Source organism: the organism of the source record quoted next (genome assembly GCF_019968985.1).
Source record: "MAG: Porospora cf. gigantea B chromosome Unknown PgB_NODE_364_length_20721_cov_164.103, whole genome shotgun sequence".
Classification (NCBI taxonomy): Eukaryota; Apicomplexa; class Conoidasida; order Eugregarinorida; family Porosporidae; genus Porospora; species Porospora cf. gigantea B.
Genome location: NW_027178958.1, coordinates 1 through 20,721, shown reverse-complemented (window position 1 = coordinate 20,721; position 20,721 = coordinate 1). Strand labels below are relative to the sequence as shown.

General features: G+C 56.2%; 6 protein-coding genes across 16 annotated transcripts; 2 read left to right on the top strand and 4 right to left on the bottom strand.

Annotated features, from left to right (window-relative positions):
* Nucleotides 1-573: 573 nt before the first annotated feature.
* On the bottom strand, nt 574-2,250 carry KVP17_004230 (uncharacterized protein; the record flags this gene model as incomplete). Of its 2 annotated transcripts, none has more annotated exons than XM_068522242.1 (1): nt 574-2,250. In XM_068522242.1, one exon carries the CDS (start codon nt 2,248-2,250, stop codon nt 574-576), a length of 1,677 nt encoding a protein of 558 aa, XP_068375044.1. The 2 variants fall into 2 exon arrangements, with proteins under 2 accessions (XP_068375044.1, XP_068375045.1); XM_068522243.1 differs by having other exon boundaries at nt 574-1,977.
* Nucleotides 2,251-2,267: 17 nt separating this feature from the next.
* KVP17_004225 (uncharacterized protein) lies at nt 2,268-14,631 on the bottom strand (the record flags this gene model as incomplete). 8 transcript variants are annotated; one of them, XM_068522230.1, is made up of 12 exons in its annotated part: nt 2,268-2,651; nt 2,677-3,492; nt 3,521-7,602; nt 7,632-7,760; nt 7,790-9,185; nt 9,214-9,566; nt 9,595-11,332; nt 11,361-11,415; nt 11,444-11,941; nt 11,970-12,528; nt 12,945-13,170; nt 13,240-14,631. In XM_068522230.1, 12 exons carry the CDS (start codon nt 14,629-14,631, stop codon nt 2,268-2,270), a joined length of 11,628 nt encoding a protein of 3,875 aa, XP_068375032.1. The 8 variants fall into 8 exon arrangements, with proteins under 8 accessions (XP_068375032.1, XP_068375035.1, XP_068375037.1 ...); XM_068522235.1 differs by lacking the exons at nt 7,632-7,760; nt 7,790-9,185; nt 9,214-9,566; ... (4 more) ...; nt 12,945-13,170; nt 13,240-14,631 and having other exon boundaries at nt 2,647-3,492; nt 3,521-7,588; XM_068522232.1 differs by lacking the exons at nt 2,268-2,651; nt 2,677-3,492; nt 3,521-7,602; ... (6 more) ...; nt 12,945-13,170; nt 13,240-14,631 and adding an exon at nt 12,759-12,814 and having other exon boundaries at nt 11,966-12,644.
* Nucleotides 12,865-13,161, top strand: KVP17_004228 (uncharacterized protein; the record flags this gene model as incomplete). The annotated part of the gene is made up of 1 exon (XM_068522240.1): nt 12,865-13,161. One exon carries the CDS (start codon nt 12,865-12,867, stop codon nt 13,159-13,161), a length of 297 nt encoding a protein of 98 aa, XP_068375042.1.
* Nucleotides 14,632-14,700: 69 nt separating the features above from the next.
* KVP17_004227 (uncharacterized protein) lies at nt 14,701-17,176 on the bottom strand (the record flags this gene model as incomplete). Of its 3 annotated transcripts, XM_068522239.1 has the most annotated exons (2): nt 14,701-16,027; nt 16,056-17,176. In XM_068522239.1, the coding sequence occupies 2 exons, from the start codon at nt 17,174-17,176 to the stop codon at nt 14,701-14,703; spliced, it is 2,448 nt and encodes an 815-aa protein (XP_068375041.1). The 3 variants fall into 3 exon arrangements, with proteins under 3 accessions (XP_068375041.1, XP_068375040.1, XP_068375039.1); XM_068522238.1 differs by lacking the exon at nt 16,056-17,176 and having other exon boundaries at nt 14,701-15,909; XM_068522237.1 differs by lacking the exon at nt 14,701-16,027 and having other exon boundaries at nt 16,052-17,176.
* Nucleotides 17,177-17,705: 529 nt separating this feature from the next.
* Nucleotides 17,706-19,667, top strand: KVP17_004229 (uncharacterized protein; the record flags this gene model as incomplete). Its single annotated transcript, XM_068522241.1, has 1 exon — nt 17,706-19,667. The coding sequence occupies one exon, from the start codon at nt 17,706-17,708 to the stop codon at nt 19,665-19,667; it is 1,962 nt and encodes a 653-aa protein (XP_068375043.1).
* Nucleotides 19,668-19,688: 21 nt separating this feature from the next.
* Nucleotides 19,689-20,552, bottom strand: KVP17_004226 (uncharacterized protein; the record flags this gene model as incomplete). Its single annotated transcript, XM_068522236.1, has 1 exon — nt 19,689-20,552. One exon carries the CDS (start codon nt 20,550-20,552, stop codon nt 19,689-19,691), a length of 864 nt encoding a protein of 287 aa, XP_068375038.1.
* Nucleotides 20,553-20,721: the final 169 nt, after the last annotated feature.

The following is a 20,721-nucleotide window of genomic DNA, read 5'->3' as shown; positions in this document are numbered from 1 at the left end:
TATTTCTTGTCACTGCTTCGAATGACCTTCATTGAGCAATTTGCGCGCCTGCTGCATTCCTTAGATGTAGTAGCTGACGCGGTACCTTCGGGATCGCAGACGCCGTTGCGGGGCCACCTGTATGGCGTTTTACGCTAACAACCTTTTCAGAACTGCAGCGGACAAGAGGAATCCGACAGTTTAACTAAAAACAAGCTTTTCGCAAACGTGAGACGTTTATATGAAAGGTGATTTTTGCGCAATGCGCTGTTTGTCAAGTTGTAGAATTCAGACACAATTAAGCGTGCGTCTAATTAGTGACGCGCATGAATGGATCAACGAGACTCCTACTGTCCCTATCAGCATTCTACCAGTCAACGACCGCTGTTATATAGACAGCGGGGAAAGAGGTGCAGTGTGTTGCATTGAAGTGTAAAGAAACAGCACGAACTAGCAACTCTGTCTCCTTGTGTGGGGTAGTTGGCGTGGCCAGGCGGAGGGAGCATAAGACTTCATGTCGGACATCGCTCTCAAAAAGAACGGCATCAAAAGTTTACGCCAAAGTACAACGGGCACGGCACGAACTAGTCAGTCTCATTCAGCCTTCAACTCTGTCTCTTTGTGTGGAGTAGTTGGCGTGGACCCAGGTCCCACCAGCCAGGCGGAGGGAGCATAAGACTTCATGTTGGACATCGCTCTCATGTAGAACGGCATCAAAAGAAGTCCTACCCCAAGCCCGAGCGTTGACTGCAAAGCGAACGACCGTAGCGAGTCGAAGGGCCACCGGTCCAGGAACCACAAAGCAGCCGCATTGGGCCACTTAGCCCCAATGTTGGCTATGGTATTGAGGAAAGTCATGTACGTCCCTCCACAGGTGGGGTCACTCACCTCTGCGAACATGGCCAACTGCGACACGAACATTACGTCCGAGACGAAATTCTGCACGCAGGTCACAATTAGAAGGACAGCGTAGACGTAGACGGGGAGCTCATGTTTCCCATAAATCTTCACCTTGTTGGCGACGAAGAGAACACAGCCGACCAACGGCATCACCATGGCGCACCGAAGCAGAAACCCCAACTTGAGCGTGTTAATGCTGCCACCCAATCTTCGGGACATAGCGGACACGGCAACGGGACTGACAATCCCAAGTGCCATCACCGCGGGGGCCATGAAGGCCATGGATTCCTTCGGAACCCCGGCTTCGACGATTTGAAGGTGCAGAGCGGCCTCTGTGGAAGCAAACGGTATCCGGATCAGCGCGAATAATTTCACGAGGTCTCGGCAAGGACGGTTCCGTAGGATCCGTCCCAGCAACGAGTAGGTCTCACGAATACTGGCAGGTTCCTCCGCTGCGGGCTGCCTCTCTTCGGGCACGCAGGCAATAAGCGCTGTGGATGCGAGCATTAGAACGCCCCAAAACGTCATGAACGTGCCTAGTGTTGCCACAGGGTATTCTTTGGGAGAGCTCCTAAAAAAGCGGTTGCTGGTATCCACGTCGGAGAGTGCCAGAAGCCCGCCGTACGCAAGGAAGAAGCCGAGGTTTTGCCCCAATGAGTTGGTGGTGGAAGCGTAGTGGAGCTTATCTGACGGAAGCATTGTCAGCGCCCAGCCGTCGACCGCCACGTCCTGCGTAGCCATGAGAAAGTACAACACAAGGAACAATGCCGAAAGTGCGACAACGTTCGAGGTATCCATAAACCCATCCACGAGACAGCCCAAGAAGGAGCACCCGGATCCGACCATAACCAATCCTACCAACAGCATAACAGGCAGCAACCACGACTTCCGCCGCCCGACGGATGGAAAATAGTACGAGTCCACAAGTGGAGCCCATAGAAGCTTCATACTGAAGGGCAGCGATACGAGCGTGAACAGACTGAGCTCGGAGTAGTTGGCGCGCCCCGCCGAGACAAGAAGCAGCGGCACCGACCCGCTGAGTCCCATCGGAATCCCTTGCAGCGTGTACAGAAACAGCAGGAGCAACAGTTGCCACATAAAATGATTCATTGTATGGAGGCTCGAAGGCAGGTGGAGCTGGACCTGGCTAACGCTTTCGTCGTTAAAGATGGCCTGAAATTCGGCGCAGACTTCATACTCTACCGCGATTCTGCCGATCACGGCTTCGCGCTTGTGCACGTGGCGGATAGCGCCTTGCCGGCCCGGAGGCTGGCGCTCTGGCACAGGGCCTCCCAGGTGGTAAAAAAGCGAGTGAGACGAGGCGACTGAGGTGACGCAGGCAATTGTGGCCTGCCCACAGGCCGGCAGCATCCGCTACTGGTGCATTTCTAGGTGTTGAGGTTAACGTAGTGGCCATACACATCGAAGTTGTTCTTCTCCTGGTTGATGACGAGCAGGTCCTCAATCAGACATGTGTTGGACGTGTTGTTGTTGGGGTCAGGACGGAGGCTGGTGTTAACAGGCAACGAGAACTGGCAGTCTGGCAGCGCGAAATCGTCAGCGCAGTTGCAGGACACCACAGCTACGGCCCCTGTGACTGTGATTGTGCAGTCAGGGTCGCCATCGCTGTCAGTATTGGTGCCCGTTGCATTGCAGAAGTTCAGAATAGCAGTCCTGGTGCTGGTGTCTGAGTATGTGAAGTCTTTGCAGGGCTGCTGGGCGCACACCGCCACAGCTAGCAGAAACCTTTGCATGACGTATTTCACGTCACTCTGATTCGTGAATTTGAAACGTCACACGTGTACGACAACTTCCAGCTCCGCTGCTGCACAGGATTGTGTACGTCTGACGGTCGTGGTTTGGACAAGGAGTCGGTACCGTACCGCGAATGACGCCTGTTGATGGATCGAAGCTCAGTCCTGTGGTGACCGATAGAGGGGGGTGGATTGACCACTTCAGAGTTTCCGGTTTGGAGCTCTGGAGTGCCGCTATGTTTCCCGCCGCCTTAGAATGGACTTCCATCAGCATTTTCACATGAGTGTCGTCGGCGTCCCCAGTAACCGACTCATCAAATTCCCCGTCACAGAACTGCTTTCCCGCGCCAAAGAAGGACACGACTGGCATCAGCCTTACGCGATCGCCAGCTTGACAGACAATCGTCGGTCTAGGGTCTCCGGGGTCAGGTAGCAGGGCCGCAGGGATCTGGTACCGCACCTCAACCGGCTTGTAGGCCGCAAGGGCCGCCTCCAGCATGATGTCCTCTTCCAGCTTCTTCTTGATGGCCGTCTGCATGTCCACGGTCGCTGCCATCTTGTCCTCCAGAGTCGTGGACGTCGTCTGCAACGTGTCGGAGTCCTTGGAGAGGTTGTCTCCAAAAATCTGATCTATGCGCTCTCGCATGCGTTCCACCACAGTATCGACATCCTTGGTCGAGGAAGACTGCAGACCCACGGTTCCTACTATCGCAAGGACCGATTGGGCAACAGAGGAAGACCCAGAAGCCTCAGTAACGAAGGCCATGAAAGCGAAGCCCAGGAAGGTGAACAGACCGACGATCAGCGCGCCAGTCAACAACATCCGCCGTAGAAGAGCCTCCGTGCTTAGACCTACCGACTGCGTTAGCGCGGTACAATACACTTACGTTTACGATCTGTGGGGGCATGAACTGCGAAATCAGAATCTCAAACCCGCCAAGGAGCTCGTATATGTCAAGTGCGCCGTCCTGGTTGACGTCCATGTAGTCGAACATGCGCTTGACATCGCGAGATGGGAACCGGAGCTGCATAGATCTTACTAGAGCGTTGAGCGCGGGAAAAGCGAGCCCTTCCGCGGAGGACGACAGCACGAACGTCTCCACATCCTCCAACTTTAGGAGCCCGAACTCGTTGAAGCAGCTGTCGTAGGACTCCGAGAATCTGTCCCAGGCCATATTGAACTCCAATCGTTCGATACGCATGTTTAATGACGACCGAAGAAGTTGAAATAGCCCCTCCTGACTCAAACCGTTACCCATCATGCGCGGCAACCATGTCCGGACGGTGGCTGTGTTGGCTGTGAAGCCCCATGTGGGGTCCATCCCCATGGGGTGCATGCCCATCCGCATGTATCGGGGTGGCCTGAATTCCTCTCGGAACTTCAGCGCCATGAACTGACCGTGCAGGTCCTCCAGTGACAGGAGCAGTTCTGCATCGCTGAGCGCCTCTGCGTTTTCTACTAGCGTCGCGAGGACCTCGTCGTCCAGGCTAGTGAGCGGCCAGGTGTCAGAGACGTCGAGCGGGTCCTTGGGCAGCGACTGCCACATCGAGAACGCAGCGGCCTCGGTGTTCGCCATGCGGCATCGTCGTACGACCGCTCGGAAAACGGGTAGGATTATCGCGCCTCTGTAGTCGTGCACTCGGTGCAGAGGCGTGAGTTTGGAGAGGAGTCCTTTATCCCAGACTCGCGGCGCGCGCTGCTCAACGTCCTTGTACCCGTAGAACATGGTGCCGTCGTCCAGCACAGGCATCATCAGGTTCCTCAAAAAACAGTCGAAGGCTTCGACTGCTGGGAGGTAGCAGGGGATGTTTGTTTCTCCGGAGACGGACAGTTGGACACGTTTTTTCAGTAGCGCCAGCAATGTGGTGCGTTGGCTGTCCGACATGCAGTTGTGCTTCTTGAGGTGGGCTTCCGCTCGGGCTCGGAGCTTCTTGAAGCTCTTGATCAGCTTCTTGACCCTCATCATTTTGAATGGTGCTTGCAGGTCACAGGCAAGGATAATCCAGATCAACAACGAACTCGAACCATCTTGCAGGTACCCTAACTTCTCCATCAGAGCCACAAACGTGTCGAAACTGACCATGAGTCGGTCCTGCTGTTGCCCAGCCACGTCCTTCAGTTGCCCAGCAAGAAGGGACTCCGCTCTGGTGAACTCGAACGCACTCGCCTTCTGTGGCGACTTCGTAGCTTGCCGCACGGCCATTCCTTCATGGTGCAGCGTCTCGGGGTTCAGCGTGCAGCTCATCTGCTCGAGCATGAGTTTGGTGTGGCTGGCCGACTCCTCAACGTAGAAAGTCCGAAGATCCTCAACCATCTGCAACACCTGAGCCCTGCCCACGAAACCCTGATTCGAAGTTGCCAGGGCCTCGAAAGAGGTGGAGATCACAGAGGGCCACGAGTGCTGCGACTCCAGGCGGTTCCAGTCCAGCGCATTTTCGCATCTGCGGTTGGTCTGCAGAATGTTTTGCACCCGAATACGGTCTTGAGTGTTGCCGGCCGCCTTCTTCATCTGTTCAGAAGTCAGCACCAAGGTGTTTGAGAAGCCCATTCCCCCTAGCAAGCCACTGGCCGTGCCCAAAACGCCTGTCTCCGTCAGCCCCGCGCCCAGGTACTTGAAGCAGGCCATGCACCCACCAAACGTTAGGTTCCCGCCACTCACCACCGCGACGGCCTCGTCCACCAGGTGCACTGGCAGGAGGCCCGCGTTGTTGCTCAAGTCGTTGAACACCTTGCGCAGTTTCAGCAGGTTCTGAAATTCGATTTTGAGGTCGCGTTCCTCCTTCTTGGTGGCGCACCTGTTGTCGCCAACAGAGCGACAGGCGACAAACGTCTCCACCTGCATCTCCAGTTTCGCCTTCTCCGCCGGACTCAGGTCTTGGAGACTGACATTGCTATGCACTGCGTGTATGTTTCGTGCTGACTTCACACCGCACATGACGAGTAGCAGTACGAACCCCGCAAACGTCAGCGTGGACTTCGCAAGTCGGATGCAGAAGCTGCTGAACTCCACCACGGCGGTGCCCTGGGCCAGCAGCTCTCGGATCTGCGCGACGCACAGCTCGTGCAGGCTGTTCTCGGCGAAGCGCTTCAACTCGAAGTGCTCCTCCTTCCCAGCTTCGCCAAGGACAGCCATCCAATGCGTGTGCACGTCGCAGTTGAGCACTACGCTGCACTTGTGGAAAATGGTGGCAACAACCATGGCTAGGAAGTCCGACGGTCCTCCTTTCAACAGTTGCACATGGAAAGTCAGCTTCTGCAGGAATGCTTGATGGGTGAGATTCAGCTTCGACATGGCTGTCATGATGTCCATGGTGCAGCAGGGAGTAGACCACGCCAAGCACGTCTGTGCGTCGGGAGACATGCCACTCGTGAACAGCGACCTTACTGAGTCCGTCAACCGCTGCGCCTTCAATTGCACCTCAGAGGCCACGACGGAGTCGAAAAACCTCGTCACCCTTGCTTCAACAACGGGTTTATCCAGCACCTGGGTATGGAGCTCCTTGTACGCATCCATCATGGTCTTCACGACGTCGAAATGAGTGAAGCGCAAAATTTTTGTGAACTCGTCAGGCCTGCTGGACGCGTGACCCTTCGCGTTGTCCGAATAGACGTGCTCTCCGAATACGGGGGCCATCATTTGTCTCTGCACCTCGTGGATCTTCAGAGCCATGAGCTGCTTCGACGATAGCACCTTGCGGATGGCGTCGGACATGAATGTCGACTCGGAGGTACTGTAGTGGTAGATGCATTGGAGTTTCTGTGCATTCAGAGAGCGATCCATCAAGAGCTTCAGTTTCTGACGCTTCATGTTGTGCTCCCCAGCGCCATGATGATCTCCATGGAGCAGTCCTGCCTCCAGCGCAGTACCACCAAATCGGTCAGAGAAGTCTTCTACAGGTGAGTAGCACGCCTCGAAGTCGTGGTCCAGCTCCTCTATGGCCACATACATGCTGGAGAACCCCCGAAAGTCAAGCGTGTCACAGCCCCTTTGGAACATTCCTGCATGCTGCGTGTCCTGTTTTCCCAAACACCTTCGCCAACGCGCGATATCCTCGCTGCTCAGCAAGCCGCTCTGATCTCTGTCGAACCTGTCGAAAATCAGGAAGATCTTCACCGCTTCCGGCAGATGTTCGGCGGGCGGGTATTGCGCGGTGAGCATAATCGCAAACTCGAACTGTACATCCTCCGAGAAGGGCGGGGATCCGATTATGTAGCCCATCTTGGGCCCGTATTTTAGACCGTCCTTCAGAACAGCCACCTGAGAGCCCACGAGCAGCTCGTCGATGGCCCTCTGGTTCTGTCGCGCCTCCGCTACGTCCACCAGCCTCGCTTCCGTGAGGCTGACGTCTGCGTCCGCCAAGCAGTCCACATTAGACACGCCATCGCGCGTAAAGAAGAACGGTCGATTGGGTTGGCACGTCACACGTGCATATTTCCACGTCCTGATCAAACAGGCGAACTTACGGATATCCAGCACTGGCTGTTTGGCCTGGAAAGAGCGAGAGCCAACGCCGGAGGAGCCTGACATGTGGGCTGCGAGCCCAGGCACGTCGACAGAGAGCCTGGACAGCGGTTCGGTTTCGCGGGGCCCCAGCGCCATGTCCTTCCCCATCGCTCGAATCCGCTTGAGCTCCTCAATCAACCCTTCGTACACGTGCTGCCTGTTGGCCTCTTCTCTGAGATCCAGAGAGTCAACTGTGTTGACGTTGAACTCAATCGAGTTTGCTGCGAACCATCTATCCAACGCGATCGAAAGCAACAAGTCCTCGTTGGCGTCAATGAAGTCCATGACCACGCTCACGGCTTGACTGTGGTCTTGAGACATTGAGAAAACCAAGTATACAACGCTGCCAGCCATGATCGCTTGAGGTAGGTACCTGTTCGAGTTGATGATGGCGCCAAGAGAGAACCAGAACAGCAGTTCGCTGGCCAGGAAGATCATAGTGACCATCATAGCGTGGTTGCAGTCTGCGTTTTATTATGGTGACTCCACTTACGATCGCCAACATCCGTTACCCGATTAACCATCCTGCTGCCAGGAAATACGAAACGATTCAGAATGTTAGCCGTAAGAGAACAAGCTTGCACCGCGAAATAACACAGACAGATCAGGCAGATGAGTTGCGCTGAATGCGGGGCCCACGCTGAGACCTACCTCCAATTGGGAGAGAAGTGAATCCGTGAAGCGGGTTCAGTGCGTACGCCGCCAACGAGTTCTCATCTCGCTGCACCAGTTCGTGAATGATCCAGAGGGAAAGCAGCGACACACCCGGCGAAAACAACCACCAAACAATAAGGGTGCCTATGCAGCCGAGAGCAATGGACGGAATAGTGTGGTACTTCACCATCTTGACCAAGGCCTCAAGACTGGCCTTTTCGTGAGCATAGGTGGTACGCAGCAGCCGTTGGTTGTAAAAATCAACGAGGCCTCTCACGAATCTGGATGTTAGAAAGAACTCAAGTGCAGCGTAAACTCGGGTGCTGAGCAGGCCTAAACGCACAAGGAGAATGTCGTTCGAGCTGGTGTACCAGTAGGGGTCGTCATCGAGCTTGACCGCCAACAGAATTGGGAGCTCAGTGGCGAGATTCTTATGCACAAGCAGGGAGTCGTGAGCATCCTTGGATTTCTTGAACTTGACGAGTATGGCATTCGATGACACCGTCACCTGGCCAGGACTATACACGAAACCTTGAGGTGTATCTTCAAAGGGTAACGCCCTCCGAATGTCGGGTGTAACGCGCAGCACGGTGCTCAGCGTGGCGATCCGTCGCTGCTTGAGGGCTTCACTGGTGACCCGTTCCATTTCGAGACCGTTTGATCGACAGTAGCTCGCGTACGCCATCTCGAACTCCGACATCAGCAGTACGCCCATGATGATCAACGCGTTGGATTGGCAGAGGACGCGGGCCTTCGATCTGCCGGGAACGTACTCTTCCTCTGTGAGGACAAAATAAATGAGTCGTGACATCTGTTGTCGCGGTATCGGAACGTCGACTATCCACGAGTGACTACCTGTGTTCGGCACCGGCCGGCCCTGGTTGAGCGTGCAGATGAACGTATTCTTCACGTGGTCCATGACGTGGAGGTACAGAGCAGGGGGAAAATACGAGTCGTGCCAAGCCCAGTGAATCATGATTTCAGTGCCAGAGCAATGGACATCTCCGGGGACGTCCATCACGAATATGACGTCTCGCTTGGTGTTGGGCATGACTGTCGCCTCGCGCTCCTCCAACAATGTGCCGTCCTCGTGTAGGGACGACTGGACTCTGAGTGGACGGAGGTCTGTGCGCGTTTCCAATACGGGACTAATTCTGCCTCCCGGATGCCTGATGTAGTTCCGAATCTTCTCCAGATTCAACCGAAAGGTCATGGTTCCGAAGATCTTACCAGTCGTCGCCAAACTGAGAACGCAGCTCATCCTTGGGTGCAAGCACCAACCATCAGCGCAGTATTTGGCACCAGGCTCGTATTGTTTAATGGCTTGGGCTACCATTTCATCTTGAGGGATGGAGCCCGTTACCATGGGCGAGTTTACGCTATCCATAACTGCCTGCATGACTCCCCCTGAAACCTCCCACAATGGAGATCATCGTCTGATCCATGCGCTCGCGTGTAATGTCGACGGTGGCGTGAGTCGGTGCGCAAGCCCGCCAGAAAGTGCTGGTTGTGGTTGTGATTCTGGACAGGCGCGAGGCGAAGGACAGGACCTCGAAGGCAGACCCGTCGATAGATGGTACGTACTGGTTGTCGTCATCGGTCATTTTGAACTGCACTCTGAAGTGACGCGGAGCTTCCTCTGGATCCACATGACTATGGAGCACACGCTCTTCCAGGTACTGCTCGTCGTTGGCGCCCAAGAACGTGACTAAATGGTAGTTCTCCACTGGGTTGGCAAAGGCAATGCCTCTGTTGAACAGCTGCTTGAACCATCCTGCATCACTAACACTCCCACAGCCCACCGCCTCGATTGGCCTCCGGACGCGGCGTCTCAATGGCCGGAGCGGTGGCGGAGAGGTCCTCCTTCAACTTGTACAGCTCCTGCATGGACTGCGGCTCCAGAATGTCGAGGACGAGGCTTTCAACACGCAGTGCGTACGAGAAGTTGGGTTCGCGGTGTACATGTTTCTGGATGAAGCCGCTGATGGAGTCGGGTTCCGGCGGCACTAGCTGACACATGAGAAAGGTCACGAGGTCGACGCCAGAAGTTGGTACAGGCGGCATGTGCTCCAGCGACCAGCCGCTCACGCTAAGCTCTGTGGACCGCGCATCCAGTGCGGCAACGCGAAATCTGTACTTGGCGGTGACGAGCATGGTGTACGTGGTCTTTACGTGAAAGTTCTGCACGGGCTTCCTGTTCGACACCGGAATGAAGACCTCCTGTCTGTTGCGGTGGCTTCGCACGTCAGTCACCCGAAGATAAAGCACCACTTTGTGTCGCGGCGCTATCGGCGGGCGGAAGGCGGCCAGCCAGCGGTCCTCTGCGAACTTCATGCGGCTCTTGTATGATAGATCGGTCTCTTCGATTGTCACCGCAAGAGCGGTTGCCGAAGCCGGGAGCTGTGCGTTCCAGCTGAGCACGAAACCATTGCCATAAATGCCCTCGTAAACGCCTGTGGGCCACGATTGTAGGAACCACTCGGTCTCTCCGATGATGGCCTTGGCCATCGAAGTGACCTCCCCACCGCAGGTCAGCCTGTACGAGATCGCTTTGACAGTAGTGTCTCGCAACTCGCTGGTCAGGCATAGATGCGTGGTGAATCTCTTGACAATAGGTGAGCAGTTGAGCGCAGCACAGAGACTGGATATTACGCTAACGGCAGCTGCGAGAAGGAAGTTCCATGTGCTGAGTAGTCCAAGTTGATGCGTGACTACAGCTTCGTTGAGGTAGGAATATAGCCACTCATCATGGCCGGAGACGTGCACGACCTGCGAATAAGGTGTTAGCACTGACTCCACGGTGCTGTAGACGGCGTCGAACTGGCTTTTGAGAATCTCCTTTGTGCATTCCGTATTCGCACGCAGAGTGCCCAGGTTTGCGCCTGGAAATCGGGACGTGGAGGCGACGGACTGGTCATCGACGTCTGATTCCTCCAGTTCAATCTCGTCGAGGCGTCGGAAGGCCGTGGATATCGTCGGTACGGGCGAGGTGTCAGCAGTGCCCGTGTCGTCGGTGTTGGCGTCGAATCCGAACAGAATCGACTGCAGACTCATCTTTCGACACATCAGACCCATGATGTGGACGTGGAAGAGTTGCCGTCTGGGAGCCAAGAGCATTCCGCTAGCGACTAAGAACCAGGAGTGATTGCCGATGTAGGCATTGGACGACATCACCTTCCAATGGCCAGGAGGCAGGTCCGGCCCCAAGGGGACGATATTGACCACCCATGGAGACTCAGGTGCCTCATTCACCCAGGCCTCGACGGTCCGCAGCTTTCGCAGACTGGCGGGCAAGAGCCTGGGCGCGTCCAATGCCTCGGAGCCCACCCAGGAAGAGACCACGGCCGTGGGGGAGTGCTTTGTGGTCACATAGAGCGCCCCCTGGGCCGAACGCACGTCCAGCTTCACCAGCGGGTGCGACATAGCGCTCTTAGGGAAGACGGCAAAATCCACGTGATCGCTTTGGGGGGTTACAGATACGGACCTGCCGGAGAGCACTGAACGCGAAGCCAGCAAGTTGGATACTGATCCTGATAACGGCTGCGTGGAGGGCGGGGCAGAAACTCACTCTGTTGGTCTTCAACGAGGCCACACCGTACCGGGATATCACGCGTACAGTAGTGCTGCATCAGACACCGTCATTCGCCTCACGGTTTCCGTTCGAAGGTACCGACCTCCACGAAGCCGTCCATCATCGCCACGTTAATCCTCGGGGCCCAGACGTCGTTGAGGCGCACGTCGCCGTTGACACTGAAGAAGCTGACCTCTCGCTTGGCGCGCAGGCTCGCCTGGCTGTCGATTACCGGGAAAACATCGTTGTTAGTGTACTTCACCGTGAAGTTGCCGAAGTAGTGGCCCGGAGCTAAACGCAGCTGGATCTGGCACTTGAACAGGTCGGAGTCGGAAAGCATGCGGAAATCGACATCCAAACTTGAGTCCTCATATGACCAGGGTGTGATGGTGAACTGATCGTTAGACATGTCGGGGTTATCCAGGATGTTGCGAAGATAAACGGTGTGGTGAGCCCAGCCGAATAATCGCAGGGTTGAAGGCTCTGACGCAGTCTCTACGATGGTCAGCGGACAGTAGTTAGTCATGACATTCAGACTGGAGCCTGGTGCTAAAGTTAGCACCGGGGACAGAAGGTAGCTGCGTGATCGGACAGGATGCGACTCACAAGTGAACAAAGACCGACAAGCACATCCCTCCCGCGACAAGAACAGCAACAAGTAGATAGAGCGCAGCCTGCGGTAGGATGTAGCGCGTGTGTGCCATTGGAATACCTGCCACAACAGGCACATCCTTGAGAATAGTAAGGTTTCCCGTAAATGCGACTTCGTCCTTGTCTTCGACGACCGGCTCTGCTTCCACAACATGCGTCTCGTCTGCCATCCACCGACTGGTACTCCACGTCTCCTGCACGGACTCCGCACGAGAGGCGGCTGGCCGCTGGTCCCACGTTACGACTCGACCTGGCCTCTCACCCGACTTGCTCTTGGAAGACTCCGTTGTAGGGACCATTGCCGGCCTGCTGTCCTCGCGAGTCACTCGCTTCCTCTTCGGTGCACTTTCCTCCGGGTCCTCAAAAGAACCGCTTCGCAAGAAGAGCCGACCAACAGGGCCGAAATGACCAGAGCTGCTCTCCGAACTGGAGTCCTGATCCTGCTGGTCCCAGCCCTGAGGGCGGGGTGGCATAACCACGCGGCCCAGCTGCAGCGACACCACGTTATCCACCACTGGGTCGTAGGGGTCGCCACTGCTCTGGGAACTTCTTAATGTTGACTTGTGTCGACGACGATCATCCTTTAAGGAGATCTGCGGACTTCCGGATCGAGCTGCATCACTCTTGTGCCTGAAAAAATATTATGCTGTGATATTACGGTACCAATTGAATCGTTTTGACAGAGCTCGATGCAGGGGTCTGGCTGACATGGGGAGAAGGTATTTAATGGAAATAGTGCCCTACCCTCCTTTTGTTTCGGCTTGCTTCGTCTTTGTTACGTGAAAAGCTGCTGGGAACATTACGAAAAACACGAATTCCGGCGTATGCCATCTGTCACCATTTGTGCGAAATGAGGTTGGCGGTTTGGTGGGTTCTGGCCCAAGGCACAAGAAGCCTTCACGACTACGGCCTGGACCTCCAAGGACTCACCGATGAAATGCCAAATCATGGCACAGAAACTACCGACTGTGGTGGTGTCATGCAGGATGAACTGAAACACCCTACAGCTCAGGATATGCAGTTTGTCGCTCTCGTTGGAGCGCTGATCTTGATGCTTGGCGCAGTCGTAGTTGTCGACGCAGTCAGACACAGAACCCTTGCCAGGAGAAAGATTGAAAATGAAGACCTGTTCTTTGAAGGTGTGTAAAACAAAAAGCTGTGTGATGTAACCCCATTTGGGTTATGAGGCCTTGGCCCCGCGAATGCTACGCTCCGCTCTTCGTACTCGTCGCCGAGTTTCATCGATTTCGTGTCGGAAGTGCTCCCTCAACTTGGATTCGGACATCGGCTTCGAATCGAGGAATGGCAGTCGCATGTGCGACTTCCGCGGGGAAGGAGCCGTGGCCAGGTCGCGGAATAGTGCGTAACGCAGCGTCTCGCTTGCAGTTGGCCGCCGTTCCGGACTAAACTGGAGGAGGTCGGTCAGAAGCTCCAGCAAACCAGCATTCTTCACCCACGGAAACAGATCCTTCATCCGTCGCGGGCCTCGAGGAGGATAGGACCGTAGCAGGCGGCGAACAGAACCGCTTGGGATCCGGTCGATGTCTCGCTGCGCAGGGGTTCCGATGAGGTCGAAGATTACGTTGAGCTGGTCTCGAGGGTCGTCCCGCGGGCATACATTCCCAGGCGACAACGGAGCGCACCTCGCCCCAGGAAAGAGTGCTCTGGTCGTGTTAGGTGGGTGGGTGCTGCCTTTCAAATTACGAAGCAGCTCTCCGAGAACGCACCCAGCCGCCCACATATCTACCTTCCCATCGTAGTTGTCGCTGACGTAGACCAGTTCTGGGGGGCGATACCACCGAGTTGCAACGTGCCTCGTCATCCTGCCGGCGGCAGCGTCCGCTGGCGGCTTCGCCAGGCACGTACGGGCCATGCCCAAGTCACAGATCTTAACATTGCAGTTCCGGTTGATCAGCGCGTTACCTGGTTTCAGATCGCGGTGAACTATTCCCTGGCTATGGAGGTAACGCACGCCGGAAAGCAGGCCGTGCATGATAAACACGACCTGCTCCTCACTAAGCCTCTCTTCGGACTTGGTTATTTTCGAGAGGTCGGCATCACAGTATTCCAGGACAACGTAGATTTCGGTAAAAGATGCAGGGTCGGGAACGAAGAAGTCGACCATTCTGACGACGTTCTGGTGCGTGGCGCGGTTCAAGATGACAACTTCCCGAAGGATCCTCTTTGCGTCACCCAGACTGTAGAATACGTTACGCATCCGTTTAATGGCGACAAGCCGCTGACGGGTTGTATCGAATGCCTCGATGACCTCGCCATAAGCCCCGCTGCCTAGCACTCCTCGCATAGTGTAGCGGCGTCCAAGCTTCCAGTCACCATATATTTGGCGAGGCACCAACGACCTCGGCAGCGCTAGCTGCGCAACCAGTTCACCTTTCCTAGGAACCGCAAAGGCGGCAGAGGCTGCCCTGCAGACCAGTGGCCCCGTGGAGGCCCTATCCTTATGCTGACGCACCCGCATTTCACGGGACTCACGTGCTGGCGGCTCTACAGACGCGCCACGGACTACGCATCGGACCTGCGCGCGCGGAGAGCGGATGGGAGGATTGGCACTGTAGTACGCCCCGAAGGTAGGCCGAACGGAGGAGTTTCGGTGCATTGAATAATACCGATAGACAATCTCTTACGATTTGGTTTGTGGGGTAAGAGTTTTTCGCTCAAGCAAAATCTACTGCACAGTCGATCTACATTGATCCGCGGGCTCCGATGGCAACGGGGACTGGTTGTTGGGCAGCTGGACTTGGGGATTGAAGCCCCAGTACATAGGAACTTGCCCATTGTACATAATCATCTGGCTCTGTACTGGCACCTGCATCGGCATTTGCGGCCTGCCGTACTGCGGATGGGGGTACGGGTGGCTGGGGAAGTACGCCACCTGCAGGGGAACGTCGCTAGACTCAATCTCCTTTTCGTTCCATTGTCGTCCTTGGTCGGACGTCTCCTTCATCTCTGATGGGGTCGCGGAGGTTGATTGTAGCCCAGGTCCCTGGCTCGCAGGTTGCGCCGAAACGCCTGGAGGGTGCATTGCTTGGGCCATCTGGGGCTGCATTCCGGGTGGTGCGGGCATGCCTGGTGGCATGGCCTGCATCATTGGTTGTTGCATCCCTGGTGGCATGGCCTGCATTGGTGGGGGTTGCATCATAGACTGCGGCTGGCACATGTAGATGTGGGGGTGCATCATAACGGGCCCTGTCGGCCCCATAACTGGCATGGGCATCGTCATTGGCTGTGGGTGTGGAGGTACACCTGGCTGCATAGGTTGCATGCCTGGCTGCATAGGTTGCATTCCTGGCTGCATGGGTTGCATTCCTGGCTGCATGGGTTGCATGCCCGGCTGCATTGTTGTCTGTGGTTGGCCTGGTTGAGTCGGCATCTGGCTCAACATTTGCATGTACTGTTGAGGCTGAACCATCACCACAGGACCGTATGTGAACGGCGGTCCCGCGTGCATCTCTGGCTCGGTCCTCTTAGCGCCGCCAGCCTGTTTAGTGGGGGTAGGCGCGTACATCACGGGTACGGGGCCGTGCATCTGCCGCTCGTCGTGTCGGAACTGGGGGCGGTCAGTGAATTCGTCGGGGGGCTTACCATAGGGGTGGATGTTGGAGGGCACAACTCGGTGTCCAATATGAGTACTGTGCTTAAACCAAGACGGCGGTTCCGGACGGCGGCCCCGAGCGCGTTCTAAGTTACTGGTTAGAATGGCTGACACGGTCAGTTGGGCGGGTAAGGGTTGGAAATCCTCTTGTGAGTGGAGTCTCTTCACTTGCTGCAACACACCGGAGGGAGACAGAGCATTAAAAATCTCCTGCTTCGGTTTCGCGGGCGCTCGCTGCGAGGACTCCGTCTTCCTCGGCTCCGTCAGATTCGCCTCGACCATCAGGTTCTGCGATTTCTTCGACAGTTCGACGCCTGTGAATTTTTTCTGCAGTCCGTCGTTAATCTTTTGCAACGACAACAATAATTCGTTTCGAGTGTGCCGGCGAGATAGAAGCTGACTGTGTGAGAGGGTGCCAATGAACTCACTCCTGGCTGACGGTGTCTTCCACGCGCTTGTCCTTACTCTTCTGCTGCAGTGGCGCGGGAGGTTCGAGATTCAAGGCGTTCACTTGGCGAACACTATTTGGCTTCTCAGGGTCAAGGAACCGTCTATAGGCCACGGCCTTATCAACCGTAGATATCATTTTCCGGCTGTTGGGACTAGCGAGCAGAGTGGCCGTCCGGGTCGCATGTTGAATCTCTGCGTCGGTATCCTTCTCGGCTTTCTTGAAAAAGTTGTCCCCGAGAACGCTCTTGCCGCTCTTGTCGAATTCTCTGACGGATCTGAAGGATTTAGCCACGGATGAAAACTTCTGTTCCTCGGTAATATCTGTTTGGTCGTCGACCTCAGCCCGGAGGCCGTCCGTCAACATTTTGCTAGCCAAGCTTGACGCCTTCTGCTGCTCCTCCGGTGTGAATTTGGTCATGTCCAGCTTCGTCGAGTAGATCTCGTCTCGGTACGCAGGCACGTCATCGCGCTCCAGCTTCTGGTCAAATTGGTTCCACTTCACGCTTGTGTCCCCCTCGAGTTTCCTCAAGTCGCCGCCGTCGGTCTCTGGAGGCACCCACGCTTCCAGTTTCCTGTGCCTAGCTCCGGCGAAATCGTCCTTCCCGACCTCCTCGTCGGTCTGAAACGCGGATACAGGTGTTTCGCTGGCACCAACGAACGAACAAGGGACTTGCTTAGCGGTCGCGTAAACGATGGTCGCAATGGACTCTCGGGCGTTGAACACCTCAGACGATAGCGTATCCGCAGTCTCGGGCATCATCTGGGCGTTTCTTATATCCAAGGCCCGCGATCCCTCGGTGGTATTGGACGGCGCCACAGTCTCGCAGAACGTGCCTTTGAGCAGGGAGCCCGTCGCACCTTCCTTCAGCAACTCCATCTCGGAGCCTCTGGCGGATTGCAGGGCGTACTCATACCGCTTGTCTAATGCCTGCCGTTGCGCCTCGTTCACCTCGCATTTCAGGTTCTTCTGCGCCGTCGCGGCCACAGCTTGGGGATAGACCTTCTTACTGATCATGTCATTTCCGTGTTCCAGGAAGTCCGCGCCAGGGACAGGGCGTCCGCTCTTACGCGCCTTCTGGCTCTGGTTTCCACCCTTCATCGAAATTTGCTGAATAAGTTCAGTCAGGGGACCAATAATGGAACACGAACGCGTGGCATTCGCTACATCCATCCTTGTTGACCGGTAGGAATCGAGGTTCCTGCCCCTGGTCGTGTTGACATCAATGGTGTTGAGGATGTCCAGTTCCTCGGCGGAAGAAAACCCTACAAAGGCCAGAACGGAGCAGTGACAAGGCGCACAACATGCGGAGGCGTTTTTCTGTGTTCCTCGGTCACCTTAGTCGAGCCGCAGGGTGTGAATTTGGTCATGTCCAGCTTCGTCGAGCAGATCTCGTCTCGGTAGGCGGGCACGCCATCGCGCGCGCTCCAGCTTCTGGTAGAATCGATTCCACCTTACACTGGTGTCCCCCTCGAGTTTCCTAAAGTCGCCGCCGTCGGTCTCTGGCACAATGTCGTGTCAGGCGGAAATGGAACCACGATGTCTCTAGGTAGAGCAAAGCGACCATCTGATCATAGGTGTCGTTGGCCTGTGTGCCAAAAAATTGGCCGTATATCGGTCAGGACCAACAATGGAGGCCTGTCTGTATGCATCTCAATTCGAGCCGAAACACCGACCTCCATGGTGGTTGGACGGCGACGCTGAAAGGCTCCAACAGCTGTTTTTGATGACTACCCTTGACGACACCAGGAACACGCCGTTCCTCAGCAACCTACCGCCACCCCTGGTGCACTTCAGAGGGGACGACTCCATTGAGGGGCGAGTCCTCCGGCAGCTGCGGCATCTGGCGTTGCGGCGGCTGACGTACCTCAAACCGAATTTGCTGGTTGAGCAGCTCTCCGAGCCCCCCCCCGCGGAGCTGACGATGTCAGCTTTGGAACACGGGTCGTCGGAGGAGAAGGACCTCGCAGCTCAAATTCTACTGAAGACTAGTCTGGCCGTGCTCGAGCACGGGGCCACGGAAACCTCGGACCTGCTGCGGCCTCGTGTGGTGCTTAACCTGTGCAGATGGCTGGGACTGTCGAACTTGCCGCTTATGAACCGAGTTCTATGTGCGGCGCGCTCCCTGAACGCTGGTCTGGTCTTCTCCCTTCCGTCTCTCCTGTCAGGCATCATCACCAGTTGTCTCGCGACCGTTGAGAATCGGAAAAGTACCCCCGAGGCAGTTTTCCCGTTGCTCGACGTGTGCTCCTCGCTGGGGACTCTCGTTTCACACATCGCAAATCAGGCGTCCGATGCAGAATTAGACACGGAAGACCTGAAACTCCACTTCTGGGCGCAGCGATTGTTCACCCTGTGGACGCTGCTGATGGAACCCGTCACCAGGGAATGGCTGCCTAGTATGGATAAAGCCAAGCAAGCCGTCTCAGCCTTGGTGGTGATGCGTCCCAAAGACCGGCAGCTCGCTGCGAAGTTGGACGTCCCGGTTAATCGGTACCTGCCCTCCCGATCCCACTACTGTCACCAGTTCTTGCAAATTATCCTCGTTTGGTTCCAGCGCAGGTTCCATGCCACCTCTACACCCAACGCCGCGTTTGACAGGTGGAGTCAAGCTGTGGAGGGCCTCCTCGCGGAAGCGGCGTCGCGACCAGGTGCCCGCGAGACTCTGCTCGCGCTGAAACCAGTGCTGATCCAAGTAACCAACAACTTCGACCAGTCACGGCTGCTGCGGAATGTGATGGACGTTCCGGACAAGATCGAGGCGGCGTTGGCACAGGCAACACCTCACGACTCCGTGTCCGCGGTGAGCGCCGCTGAGATGGACGCCCTAGCCCAGCTGAATGAGCTGTGTGGGGCGGTGCCCGCGGGCCTCGCGCTGCTGCTGCTGCGGGCACAGACGGCCGTTGTAGAAACGCCCCCCTTACCCCACTGTGAGGTGGTATCCGACTCGCTTCTGTTGGAGACAATGGAGCTTCTCGTTGGCGACGACCTGCGCGCTACGGCACTCACTTTGCTGCCGCAATGGATTTTACGGGCCGTCACATACCCCACGCTGAAAGCGACAACGCTGGAAGCGGCAGTGGAGATCGCGAAGGGGGAGCTCTCCGAGTGCAACACTCCCCTGCCCAAGCAGAAGGCTGTGGCCTCTCGCCAGCCTAGAGCGGCTCCTGCGGTGATGTCAGAGAAAGACAAAGCTTGGGTCATCGGGGTGGCCGAGTCCTTCCTAGAGGACGAGGAACTTTTCGGGGATGACGACCTTAACGTGCTCATAAGAGCCTCTCGAAATGACTACGATGATGACGATATGGATGGAGGTTGTGCCGTGAATGTGGGTTTTGCGGAGAGTGACAGTGAGGAATTACCTCGACGAGCTGCTGTTCCCAAAGCTGGTGCTAAGGCTGGTGCAAAGGCTGGTGCTAAGGCTGGTGCAAAGGCTGGTGCAAAGGCTGGTGCGAAGGCTGGTGCAAAGGCTGGTGCGAAGGCCAAGCCAAAGAAGCCCTCAGCTCGTGATCGGCAACGCAAAGAAGCCAACAAAAGCAACGTGGGTAACCACAACCGGCGTGATCGGAGGGATGCGAAGTTAGCGCTATAGTCAACACTCTAAAGGCGATAGTCATGCGAACCGTGTCACTGTCACGGAGGCTGCATAGCCGTTGAAGGTGACAAAATTGACCAACGGCTCTTGCTGCCGTGTGACGGCCTTTCGAACCTCCTGCGATAAAACGCCTCCCAGCACAGCCGCCGTGACAGGGTCGTCTCGTCCTAACTGTCTTGCGATGTCCTCTTCGAGAAGCGTCTCTCGACCTTGAACTTTGTCCAACAGGGAAGCCGTGGCCAGCTTGGTGCAGTCGAATCCCAGCTCCTTCGCTCGGCTGACCGCTGTCTCTACCGGCGTTCCGGCGAAAACCTGTTGCAGAATGCCAGCGAGCGGGTCTGTGCGTCGGATTCGCAGCTTAGAGAGCGCTTCCGGGCCGAACGCATCCGCAAAGGAAGGGAAATGCACAGTGAAGGGTGCGTCTCGTCGCACGGCCTGCATCAGGTCGTCATCCTCCTCCTCGTCAGCTTGAATACCTAGTGACTCCACTTCATGGTCGTGCAGCGAACCCCAAAAACAACCGAACTGTCCGACAGACAACGTCACGTAGACACCCACCCCTCTCTCCGCCAGCGGCTTGATCCACTCCAGCACGTCTGGTGTGTGCCGCAGCACAACGACTGTGTGCTTCTCACTGTTGAAGTCGAGGTTCTTTGCGGATGTCACGTTCGGCAGGGTGTTGATGTCACTCAGTCTCTCGGCCACGGCCTCAGCTAGAGGTCTCCCCACATCTGCATTCGTAAGCAGTGGATTCGCTGCCAGTGTTTCCTGGACCACCACGCCGTCGTCCACGAGTGTCAAATTCACTCCTGCCAGCACCAAGTTCTTCGCGCACTCTGTCTGCAGTGCATCGAGACCGACAATAACCACAGTACTTCCCATCAGTCTGACATGAACCAAGCACCCAACTCCCACCGCTGTTGTGCACCCGCCCCCCACAGCCTGATTTGCCGGTCGTACAACTCGCGCGCCTCTTGGTTGAGTTTCATGTGGGGCAAGCCTTACCTAATTCTCTGTTTAATCTTCACAACTCTAATGGGAAACGCCTGCA